The following is a 13,213-nucleotide window of genomic DNA, read 5'->3' on the forward strand; positions in this document are numbered from 1 at the left end:
TGAAATGCAAATTACTTCTAATCGTTAGCGGACACCATGTCGTGTTTGGAGAGCCCCTGTGTGCCTAAACATTGGAGCTCCCCCACAAATGACCCCATTTTGGAAACTAGACCCCCTATGGAACTTATCTAGTTGCATAGTGAGCACTTTGAACCCCCAAGTGCTTCACAAAAGTTTATAACGCAGAGCTGTGAAAATAAAAAATATTTTTTTTTCTCCTCAAAAAATTATTTTTTAGTGCGCAATTTTTTATTTTCACAAGGGTACCAGGATAAATCAGACCCCAAAAGTTGTTGTCCAGTTTGTCCTGAGTACGCTGGTACCCCACATGTGGGGGGGGGAAACCACTGTTTGTGCACATGTCGGGGCTCGGGAGGGAAGTAGTGACATTATGAAATGCTGACGTTGATGGAATGGTCTGCGGGCATCATGTAACATTTGCAGAGCCCATGATGTACCTAAACTGTGGAACCCCCCCACAAGTGACCCCATTTTGGAGACTAGACCCCCTAAGGAACTTATCTAGATGTGTGATGAGCACCTTGAACCCCCAAGCGCTTCACAGAAGTTTATAACGCAGAGCCGTGAAAATTAAAAAAAAAATTTTTTCCCCTCAAAAAAAAGTGATTTTTAGCCAGCAATTTTTTTTTCACAAGGGTAGCAGGATAAATTGGACCCCAAAAGTTGTTGTCCAGTTTGTCCTGAGTACGCTGGTGCCCCATATATGGGGGGAAACCATTGTTTGGGCACACGTAAGGGCTCGGAATGGAAGTAGTGACGTTTTGAAATGCAGACTTTGATGGAATGGTCTGCGATCATCGTTACGTTTGCAGAGCCCCTGATGTGCCTAAACAATAGAAACCCCCACAAGTGACCCCATTTTGAAAACTAGACCTCCCAAGAAACTTATCTAGATGCCTGGTGAGCACTTTGTACCCCCAAGTGCTTCACAGAAGTTTATAACGCAGAGACGTGAAAATATTTTGGGGAAAACCACTGTTTGGGCACACGTCGGTGCTTGGAAGGGAGGAAGCACCATTTAACTTTTTGAACGCAAAATTGGCTGGAATCAATGGTTGCACCATGTCGCGTTTGGAGACCCCCTGATGTGCCTAAACAGTGGAAACCCCACAATTCTAACTTCAACCCTAACCCCAACACACCCCTAACCCTAACCCCAATTCCAACCCTAACCCCAACTGAAAAATAAAAATAATTTCCTTATTTTATTAGTTGATCCTGCCTATGGGGGTGATAAACTCTCACAGTGATCAAAATAGAATGAAAAGTAAATAAACCCCCAGTTTATCACAGTGATCAAAATGAATGAATGGAAATTGCAGCCGGCGGGCGCACTGCACATGCGCCCGCCATTTTCCATCGCCGCTGTCATTCAGTGGCGGGGGGCAGATAGCCCCCATTAACGGGGGGCTCGGATCGCTGTCACCAGCCATGTCCGATGCTCCAGCAGCGTCGGACATGGCTGGATTGTAATATTTCATTAATTTTCATAGATGAAATATTACTATCGCTCTGATTGGCTGTTAAAAGTGAAACAGCCAATCAGAGCGATCGTAGTCACGTGGGGGTGAAGCCACGCCCCTATGGTGAAGAACAAAGCCCCCTGTATCTGCGGGTCGAGTGACCTTTCAGTGACCTAGGTCACCCGACCCGCTGGGGGGCTTTAAAGTCATGACGCCACATAGGCATCACTGGTCAGATTTGTACCAGGTTTCATGACGCCTATGTGCAGTCATTGGTCGTGAAGGGGTTAAACCTGTATTAAAAAAAAAAAAAGAAAGAAATTCCCGATTATGGAACAAACATCATCATATGAATATCTATACCTAAGTATTTAGAAAGCTTTTTTCTGCTGCAGATGTAAACTATCCAATGGGCATGGAACTGGTGCAATCATCATGACCAGGTCCAAGTCATCTTCCAGAGGTAAACAATGCATGCTCTGATTCAATGTCATCAAGCAGAGGTCAGGAAATGGAAATTACTAAAACCCTATGTCTATACCTATGGTAGATGCCTAGATTTAGATGCCTAGATTTAGATTTGGTGGGTAGGTCTATACCTATGCCTATGGTAGATTACCTATGCCTATGGTAGATTTAGATTTGGTAGGTCTACACCTATGCCTATGGTAGATTTAGATTTGGTAGGTCTATACCTATGCCTATGGTAGATTTGGTAGATTTTTTAGTCTATATGTATTTGGTAGATTTTTTAGTCTATATGTTCTAGGGAGGGGGATTTCTGTGTTCCTGAACTGAGAGAGGGAGGGGGATGTTTTGAGAGTAAGATAAGGCTAGAAGCTAATGTTAATATTGTCTTCCTTGAGACAGTTTATAAACCCTCCTCTCACACATCCAGAGACATGCTAGCTGAGGCATATCTTACAGAAGTCAAGCTGCAACACCAGGCTCTCCCATCATCACTTTAGCAAGTATTACGAATAACAGTTTTAAGCTTCGGTTTTTTTATTGGAATAAGTTCATATTAGTGACAGAAAGTTACTTTCCCAGTTTCATTAAGATTTTTTTTAGGGATTCAGTCTTTATGTGCCGCCATATTGTGACATACCTATGCCTAGTGTGTTATCATGGTTGGAAACAGAATAACGGTTTTAAGCTCTGATTTTTTTTATTGGAATAAGTTCATGTTAGTACAACAAGGTTATCTTCCCAGTTTCATTAAGATCTTTTTAGGGATTCAGTCTTTATTTGAATTATAAAGTTGCTATATAGGAATGTATGGGTGTTCAACTTTCTTCCCAAAATAATCTTTGCTAATGGTAACCAGATCTTCCATCTAAATATAGCACAGTAAATGTTATCTGTCCTCGATCTAGCTTGCCATATAATAAATGGCTCCATACAATGTGGTGCCCCTGCTGAAGTCAAGTTTGCACTTCCAGGATGGATGATAATTCTTCGTTTTGGGTTTGTTGGGGATAAAACTTGGAGTAGAGTACTGGTAGCTGCAAACGTTGGGCCTCTGCCCAGTCTGTAAAATTTTCTTCACGCCACCGGTAGGAAAGTGCTTTAAGCCGGCATGGTTGTTGACCTTACCATACTCACTCTACTGTCTTATACGTTGTCTATTACTATTTACAGTTAAAATGTAGGAATATACAGTATCATAGCTGTTATCTAAAGTGCTTCTATTTTAAAGGATATACCTTGTTACTGTCTCATACAAAGTGTCTGTGGATATGGTGTAAAAGTTACCAACTTTTATGACATTTCAGAGGATCCAATTTCACTAATTTTGAGCAAAGGTCCACTGGACAACCATGCTGCATAGGATATTTCTCTTCAGTATGCTTACATTCAAGAACAAAAAGGTAGTATGAAGTTTTGTGTGATTTATGCCTTAGCTTCTTTTGATACTAATCTTGTGTGTACATTTACTTAAATGATAAAATTGCTTTTCATTTCAGACTAAATTTTATTTTATTGAATCAGCTTTGGCTTCAAGTAGTTTTGAATAATTTAAGATTTCTAATTTTGCATTAAATAATTAAATTAAAATATATAAATATTTTTGTTTAAAAGAGTAACTATCAATTGTTTTAAATTAATATTTTTATTATATAAAAAAAATAGGTCTTTATTATTTTTTTTAGTTTTTGTAACTATTGCCACTCTAAACTGTCCCTAAATCACTCAGTTGCAAAAACGCAACCGACTGTCCCTTGCTAAGCTATCCTCCTAAACCGTTTTCACATTGAAGACACTTTAGTCGAATGAATGCGCGTGCACGCGCGTCCCCGGGTATCACACGAGTGCTTAGCTCGCTTCTCATGGGAAGCGAGCCAGCGCTCAGCTGTACTGAAGGCATGGCAGCCGTGCCATCCCAGGCACAGCGCCATGTAATCTACTGCGCTGCAACCCCGGGAGACATCTCCCGAGGCTTCAGCGTATATACGCTCTGTATACAGACCGATGCTGCCTGCGCAGCATCGCTCTGTATACCGCGATGTGCGGGCACGCCAGTGAAGACGCGCACACGTCATCAGCCGGCGTCCACGTGCATCCCGGCACTTGCTCAGTTGCGGGACGGCCCAGAAGAGGAGCTTTGTGGGCCGACAGGAGGGTAATTAAGAAGTTTTTGATTTTTTAAATGGGTTCAGGGGGGAACAAAAAAAAAAGTAAATGATAGTTAATCTTTAAATGACTTCTTGTTTTGGTTGTTATATTGTTTGAATCTCTATCTTTTTTTCATAATTAAAAAAAAGGTCTTTACAAGAATTTTGAACAATGACCATCAAATCTTTAGTAAAGAAAAATAAAAGAGAATCTACAGTACCAGAGAATGAAGAAATACAAGGAACCCCAGGCAAAAATAACAGTTTCAGAGACAACTAATTCACATTCAACAGCAAGATTTTTAGCCTTGTCGCTTCCATTTCACAATAAGAAGAAACCAAAAAGTGGTGGAAATTTAAAGAAATGTATATGCACTGAAGACTTATTAAAAGCTGCTACTAGAGTGTTTAAAAGAAGTCCAAACACTAAAGTGAATTCAAGCGTTAGTAGTGGGAGCTTCTGGTGGCAAGCTTGCAGAAGAAGTAGCACCAAAAAACAAAACGCACAGAAAAAAAAAAAAAAACTTATCCGAAATTATAGATTAGCATGTAGAAACCTCTGGGACTCAGATTTCAACTTTAGAGAATGTATTATTATGAAAGTCACCAACAAAGAAAAATGTGAAAAACAAGGAATCCCACAGCAACTTCTTCTTTCTCCAACTATCAGAGAACAAAGTCTGCCTACATTAAATAAACAAAAACCAGACCTGGAGAATAAAATGAAGGGGGGGGGTTGTGATGACCGTGCTCTTGGTAAGTACAACAAGAGGGAAGCAGTGTCTGATGACATGGAATCATTCACTGGAGACAACAGTTACTGTTCAGAGAAAGGGCTACATGAAAGTAATTCAACTGGTAAGGATGAATTTGTGATTTATGAGCCCAAGAATATTACCAATAACAATGTTTACACAAAAATACTGACAAAATTAACACCAATTGATGCATTTGAGATTCTGAAGATAGGTGATAAGTGTAGGGTGACCAATTTGCCACCACTTAATCCACAGCATGGTGATGTGTTTTACTTTTACAAAGAAGGAAAAGCAAGGGATTGCATAGCAGACCAATTGCAGTTTGATTACATCTCCAGGAACAAGTATACCTTTAATAAAGGGGAAACATGCTTCAAGGTTATATACAAGCCAAGACACCCACCAGAAGAGGCATGTGAACTTTTTGAAAAGTACATTTTTAGCCTCGGTCAAACTGATAACAGTTGCAGGCTAATTCAGTACTTTGGAAATCCAAATACAATGCAGCTTAAAGCCCATGGAAATCGCAAACACTACAAGAACAAGATATTTTTTACTACTGAACCATCAATCATTAAAGAACAGAGGGAAAACTCATCACAGCCACCCATGAAAGTTTATAAAGCACAGTGTACAGTCATGGCCAAAAGTTTAGAGAATGACACAAATATTAATTTTTACAAAGTCTACTGCTTCATTTTTTCTAATGGCAATTTGCATATACTCCAGAATGTTATATAGAGTGATCAGCTTAACAGCAATTACTTGCAAAGTCAATATTTGCCTAGAAAATGAACTTTATCCCCCAAAACACATTTCAACATCATTACAGCCCTGCCTTAAAAGGACCAGCTAACATCGTTTCAGTGATTGCTCCATTAACACAGGTGTGGGTGTTGATGAGGACAGGGCTGGAGATCAATCTGTCATGATTAAGAATGACACCACTGGACACTTTAAAAGGAGGCTGGTGCTTAGCATCATTGTTTCTCTTCTGTTAACCATGGTGATCTCTAAAAAAAAACACGTGCAGTCATCATTGCACTGCACAAAAATGGCCTAACAGGGAAGAGTATCGCAGCTAGAAAGATTGCACCTCAGTCAACAATCTAATCGCATCATCAAGAACTTCAAGGAGAGAGGTTCCCTTGTTGCCAAACAGGCTCCAGGGCGCCCAAGAAAGACCAGCAAGCGCCAGGACCGTCTCTTAAAAGTGTTTCAGCTGTGGGATCAGGCTACCAGCAGTGCAGAGCTTGCTCAGGAATGGCAGCAGGCAGGTGTGAGTGCATCTGCACGCACTGTGAGACGGAGACTCTTGGAGCAAGGCCTGGTCTCAAGGAGGGCAGCAAAGAAGCCACTTCTCTCCAGAAAAAACATCATGGACAGACTGATATTCTGCAAGAGGTACAGGGAGTGGACTGCTGAGGACTGGGGTAAAGTCATTTTCTCTGATGAATCCCCTTTTCGATTGTTTGGGACATCTGGAAAACGGCTTATTCGGAGAAGACCAGGTGAGCGCTACCACCAGTCTTGTCTCATGCCAACTGTCAAGCATCCTGAAACCATTCATGTGTGGAGTTGTTTCTCAGCCAAGGGAATGGGCTTTCTCTCAGTCTTGCCTAAAAACACAGCCATGAATAAAGAATGGTACCAGAATGTCCTCCAAGAGAAACTTCTCCCAACCGTCCAAGAGCAGTTTGGCGATCAACAATGCCTTTTTCAACATGATGGAGCACCTTGCCATAAAGCAAAGGTGATAACTAAATGGCTCAGGGAACAAAACAGAGATTTTGGGACCATGGCCTGGAAACTCCCCAGATCTTAATCCCATTGAGAACTTGTGGTCAATCATCAAGAGACGGGTGGACAAACAAAAACCTTCAAATTCAGACAAAATAAAAGCATTGATTTTGCAAGAATGGACTGCTATCAGTCAGGAATTGATCCAGAAGTTGATTGAGAGCATGCCAGGGAGAATTGCAGAGGTCCTGAAGAAGAAGGGTCAACACTGCAAATATTGACTTGCTGCATTAACTCATTCTAACTGTCAATATAACCTTTTGTTACTCATAATATGATTGCAATTATATTTCCGTATGTGATAAAAACATCTGACAAACACACATAAAAACCAGAGGGCAGCAGATCATGTGAAAATATAATATTTGTGTCATTCTCAAAACTTTTGGCCATGACTGTACACGTTTCATACCTCAACAAAACAAAACAGTGCTATGAGAGAGTGTGTAAAGCGTCGTTTGTGCCAAGATGATGTTTATTCCATAGTTGAATTGGAGCGCTTGTTTGTTGGTTTTGTAAAGCAGCTAGATGTCCTACATGATTTCTATTGTATCCTTGCAAAGAAGAACTAATAGAAGAAGCGAATACATTTGCAAAACACAAGGACAGCAACTTTAGTTGTGACACAACTTTCGAGTTTGGTGATTTTTATGTGACTACTGTCACATTTAACCACCCTGCTTTTCAAATGCATGTGTAATTCCAATTTTCATATTGATGCACCAAAAGAAAGATGAAGGTACACACCAAAAGTTCTTCAATTTTATTTCTGAAAAGTGTCCAGCATTTAACAGCAACATGGTGAAAATCATTACTGACCGTGAAAAGGCAATTACAAACAGTATAGATGCACAGCTTCCCCAGGTTAAACGATTCCTGTGTTGGAACCACATGAGGAAAGATGTGCAATACTGGACGCAAAGGCACAGTGGACAACAAATGGACAAAGTAACATATGAAAGCTGTATTTACAGTTTAATGAACAGCAAGACACCAAACGAATATGTAAGTAAGTTAGAAGAGCTTAGCCAACATTGGACAGAAGAATTCCTCACTTAAGGTACTGTCACACTTAGCGATATTGCTAGCAATATCGCTATAACTTGTGACGTTATAGCGATATTGCTAGCGATATCGCTGTTTATAATACTTACCTACGACCCGCTCCCCCGCTGGTTATCGCTGATCACGCGAGAACAGGCTGGACTGTTTCTCGTCGTCAGCTTTCTGCAGCGCTTCCTGTGGAGAGACGAGCGACGAGTGTGGAGCCGGGCGGGAGGACGTCAGGATCGCCTAGTGTGACAGGTAAGTAGCGACCCCCGACCCCTGCGATGTCGCTGGTGAGATCTGCCTGTGTGGCAGCTCACTAGCAACCTCTTAGCGATGCACCAGCGATCCTGACCGCGTCATATCGCTGGTCGGGATCGCTGGTGCATCGCTAAGTGTGACAGTACCTTTATTATAAGAAGCATCTGGAATCAGATATCCTCAATTACTGTGCATGGTGGCTTTTAGAAGAACACATGTTCAAAGAACCTTCAGGAATAACAACAAATCAAAGTGAGAGTTTTAATTCTGTGCTAAGAAGACTTCATAATGGGAAAGAAATAAACATGGAAGGTTTTGTTCTGTCTATGTTTTACTTAACTTCTTACTACACGAAGGAAGTTCTGAGAGGGAGATGTGGACTGGGTAACTTCAACCTGAAAGGAGAGTTCCAAGCTCTTAACCCAGCTGATGTATCATTTCCTGAAGTATTGGTAACACCAGAAACATTGGTGGAATTTGTAAAGGAACAAAAACTTGTGATCACAAAAGAAAATGCATGTAAAACAGGAAGTCATCTGCCAAGAAGAACAATGGCAGAAGGTATTCTCAATACACCAGGTGGTATTGTGTTGGTGCCACAGCAGAAAGTATTCCTTGTTAAAGGTTTTAAAAATGAATCTTACATTGTGCAACTTTTCCCAAAGACTTCTTGTTCCTGTCCATCATCCAGACAGTGTCACCACATTATGGCAGTTCAGCTATCAGTGGGATTGGATCCAAGTGAAGAGAGAGATGAAGGAAATCTCAGCGGGTTGTACAAAAAAAACAAAGGGGAAAAGAAAAAAGTGGACGGAAGTTCACTTCTAAACCATCATTGACATCTCCAGCTGATGACTCAATCCAAAGCATGAATCGAAATAATGGAGACGAGGGGGCAATACTTACAACACAAGCTATGCCAGGATACAGTGCACGAACTGCAAAAATTGTTAAAATACACCACCTGAGCCATCCGTAGGTATGTCTAAACTTCATGTCATAACCACAAAAAAGGTTGTTCCAGCAAGTAAGTCAAAAGCGGTCATTGTGAAAAAGAAACTGATTTTGCAAAAGCCTCTGAAAACATCAACCCCAAAATGAAGTATAAGATCAGAGGCAGAATCAATGAACTACTACAAAACCAGTGGAATGAAGTCAATCAGTGCAATTGCTGAGATACATGCACATAAACTACCAAATGATGTTATTACTGAAGTGGACCGTATAATGATCAAGAAGATCAACATGGATACTTTAAGTGGACAGCAGTGGCTGGATGACACAATTATTGATGCATACTTGGCACTACAATGTAGTGTAGCCATGGGGAAAAACCCTCACCTGAAATATGCCTACATTCCATGTAACTTCGTTGATGCATTTTGCAAGAAGTGGACCAAAAGCAAAACACCCTATCACACTACAATGATACATGGGAAGAGAAACAACATATGGCACAAGGATATCACATTAATACCTTGCTATATATTTGGCAACCATTGGGTGCTAACAATAGTAGTGCCAAAATATAGAAGTGTCTATTATATTGACAGCAAGTACAGTGCAGAGGATGAGACAGTTGTACAGGCAGTTCATGTTCTTCTGAAGGCGTTATGCCATTTGTGTGAAGGAGAGCCATATAACAAAACATGGAAATGGGTGAAGCCAGTTGATGTCCTGATACAGAAGGATGGCTCCAGTTGTGGAGTTTATGTTTGTATCTGGGCACATGTTTTAGCAAATGGGACCACCATTAGATTAAACCATGATGAAGTACACAACTTTCGTGATTTTATTTCTACTGAATTACAAGCAGTGGTTCCCGGCACGGTAAAAGTTACCACATTTACTGGTGATACAACTGTGACACTCCCAAAAATAAGTAGTCAGTGGTGGTCAGATGCAGATTTTACACCAACGCTGCAACCAGGACCTCAAAACTTTTGTACGGTTAATTGGATGACCGATTTATGTAATACAATTTGGGAAGCCAATTCAAGCATCTGTTATGCAGGAGTGAATTGTTGCCAGCCTAATAGAAATGTGTGTGCGCAACAGAGGAAGATATGAAAATGGTTTTCTGTGAACTTACATGCCAAGATTGGTACCACAAAGCATGTGAAGGACTATCTGATAAACAATTACCATCTATGTACAAATGCAGAAAATGTCAAAATGCTGAATCGGAGGTGTAAAGTACCTTTTCCTTGTTAGTATGTAACATTATTAAGCAACTTATGTTTTAAGTGGAAACAGAATATGTTTGATTTCTTTTTAAAGAGTAACTATCAATGTTTTTTTATTAACATTTATTATATATATATATAAAAAAAAAAAATTTGAATAGGTCTTTTTTTTTTTTATTCTTACATTTTTCACACATCCTACAATAATCTGTCCCTAAGTCACTAATTTTAAAACATGCAACTAACTGTCCCTCGCTAAACTATTCTCCTAAAGCGTTTTCAGATTGAAGACGTTTTAGGAGAATGAATGCCCGCGCACGCGCATTCCGGCAACGGTTCAGTTGCACTTTGGCCCAGAAGAGGAGCTTCGTGGGCCGACAGGAGGGTAACTAAGAATTTTTCTTATTTTAAACAGGTCCTAATGGGTTAAGGGGGTTCTAGAAAAAAAAAAACCTTCAAACATGATAGTTACTCTTTAATATGGTTTTGTCAAGTATTCGTAATCCATTCAGTTGAGTAAATGTTAACTTAAATATTTCTCCCAAATAAAATAGTTTTATGTAACTTAGACTTGATGCTATGTTTTGATTTGTTTTAAATAAGCTTAGGTCAATATTCGTAATCCGTTCAGTCATGTAAGTGTTCACTTAATTATTTTTCTGTAATGAAAATACTTTTATGTAACTTATACTTCATCATCTAATCTAGGATTCAGCTTTCATTTCAAATCTACAGTAACATATATGTGACTTGTGTTTACAACAGACAGCTTAATTTCGACTCATAAGAGCTCGTTCACACAGGCAGCGTTTGCACGTTTTTTCAGCGCATCCGTTCTGCTCTGAAAAAACGAGCCTATTGTTGTCAATGGGCTAGTGCAGACACTGCGCTTTTTCTGCACATCGAACGGATGCTCATAAAAAAGCGACAGCATGTCAGCTTTTGCCGTGCAGAACGGACTGCCTACCGCCGCCTATTTGAATGACTGTGTGCGCTAAAAACCAGCGACACAGTAATTCAGCATGCGCTTCTTATGCGCGTGTGCATAAAAAGCGCATGCACATAACGGACACAAAACGGCCAGTGTGAGTGAGCCCTTAATTTTTATTTTTTTTTAAATAAAGTAAACTGTATATTTTAGTTTATCAGTAAACTGAGATCAGAGAGATTATATACATTAAGAAAACCATTTAAAAAAACTGTGCCACTGCCAAAGTCTTGTGTGAAAATCAAACAAACACACACAAGGGCTTTAAGGCAAAATTTTTCGATAAATATCTACTTAGGGATTCACTGTTTATTTGAAATGTAAAGTTATTATATAGGAATGTATGAATTAACATTGTTGAAAACAGAATTACATTTTTAAGCTCTGTTTTTCTTGTTGGAAAAAGTTCATATTAATGACAAACTTTTTTTCAGAGTTGCATCAAGATCTTCTTAGGGATTCAGTGTTTATTTGAAATTTAAAGTTACTATATAGAAATGTATGGGTTTGCCTTGTTGAAAACACAATTACAATTTTAACCTCTGCTAATTTATTTTTAAATAGAGTCAAGTGGAAAGGGAAAATACATTAAAAAAATTCAACTGTAAAAAAAAAAAAAAAAAAAACTACCATAGGCCTAGGTATGGCAGAATATGGCGGCACATAAAGATTAAATCCCTAAAAAGATCTTAATGAAACTGGGAAGATAACCTTGTTGTACTAATATGAACTTATTCCAATAATAGAGTGAAGTGGAAAGGAAAACTAAATTAAGAAAATGAAACAGTAAAAATATTCTTAAATAGGCATAGGTTTAGATGAATACAACTAAAATATCTACCAGAGGCATAGATTAATTTGGCACATAGGGTTTTAGTATGCACCTCAGGAAACACACAGGGAATGACCCAACATACAGCTTTCCTATGAGTCAGCCCTCCCTCCTGCCCCGCACACCACTCTCTGCCCTCCTCTGCTGGCCGGCTGCTGCTGCACCGAGCCTGTGCTGTGGCTATAAGGTCCAGTCATGTCGCCCAGCCGCAGCTCGGGGACTACCAGTCCTCACCTGCTCACAGCCGTTGCCCCCACTGAGGCTTCGCAGTCTGATGGAGTGGAAGGCGCACTCCTCCTGGTTCCAGACCAGCAGGTCACCGTCCACACAGCACAGCAGGTTCTTCAGCTGTGCCCAGCTCCTGCTGCCAGCCTGTGCCTTCAGCTGCGAGAAAAGCGGGTGTTCACTCAACGCGTTCTGCCATCCCTCCGCACCGCTCCCCACTGCCGCCATGTTTCAAGCTGAAGGTGGCAGCTGCCGTCCCGGCTGTGACGTCAATTTACAACGACGGCGGCATTAGGCCTGTGCTGGCAGAGAGACGCCGTGTGATTGGTGCTGGAGGCCGCAATGTGATTGGTGTTGGAGGCCGCTGTGTGATTGGTGCTGGAGGCCGCAATTTGATTGGTGCGGGAGGCCGCTGTGTGATTGGTGGTCAGGGAGGCTGCAATGTGATTGGTGCGGGAGGCCGCTGTGTGATTGGTGGTCAGGGAGGCTGCAATATGATTGGTGCAGGAGGCCGCCGTGTGATTGGTGGATAGGGAGGCCGCAATGTGATTGGTGTTGGAGGCCGCTGTGTGATTGGTGGTAAGGGAGGCCGCAATTTGATTGGTGCGGGAGGCCGCTGTGTGATTGGTGGTCAGGGAGGCTGCAATGTGATTGGTGCGGGAGGCCGCTGTGTGATTGGTGGTCAGGGAGGCTGCAATATGATTGGTGCAGGAGGCCGCCGTGTGATTGGTGGATAGGGAGGCCGCAATGTGATTGGTGTTGGAGGCCGCTGTGTGATTGGTGGTAAGGGAGGCCGCAATTTGATTGGTGCGGGAGGCCGCTGTGTGATTGGTGGTCAGGGAGGCTGCAATGTGATTGGTGCGGGAGGCCGCTGTGTGATTGGTGGTCAGGGAGGCTGCAATGTGATTGGTGCGGGAGGCCGCTGTGTGATTGGTGGTCAGGGAGGCTGCAATATGATTGGTGCAGGAAGCCGCCGTGTGATTGGTGGATAGGGAGGCCGCCGTGTGATTGGTGGAT

At 41.3% G+C, this 13,213-nt stretch overlaps 1 protein-coding gene across 1 annotated transcript in view; it reads right to left on the reverse strand.

Annotated features, from left to right (window-relative positions):
- The window catches only part of NUP88 (nucleoporin 88), a 79,373-nt gene extending 66,801 nt beyond the window's left edge, over positions 1–12,572 (reverse strand). Inside the window, exon 1 of the mRNA XM_073590567.1 lies at positions 12,206–12,572. Within this exon, the coding sequence (XP_073446668.1) occupies positions 12,206–12,424 (219 nt within the window). The 5' untranslated portion in view covers positions 12,425–12,572. The remainder of the gene's footprint in view (positions 1–12,205) is intronic.
- Positions 12,573–13,213: the final 641 nt, after the last annotated feature.

This window comes from Dendrobates tinctorius, unplaced genomic scaffold, assembly GCF_039654945.1.
Source record: "Dendrobates tinctorius isolate UK_male_01 unplaced genomic scaffold, ASM3965494v1 ptg000117l, whole genome shotgun sequence".
NCBI classification, from domain to species: Eukaryota; Metazoa; Chordata; class Amphibia; order Anura; family Dendrobatidae; genus Dendrobates; species Dendrobates tinctorius.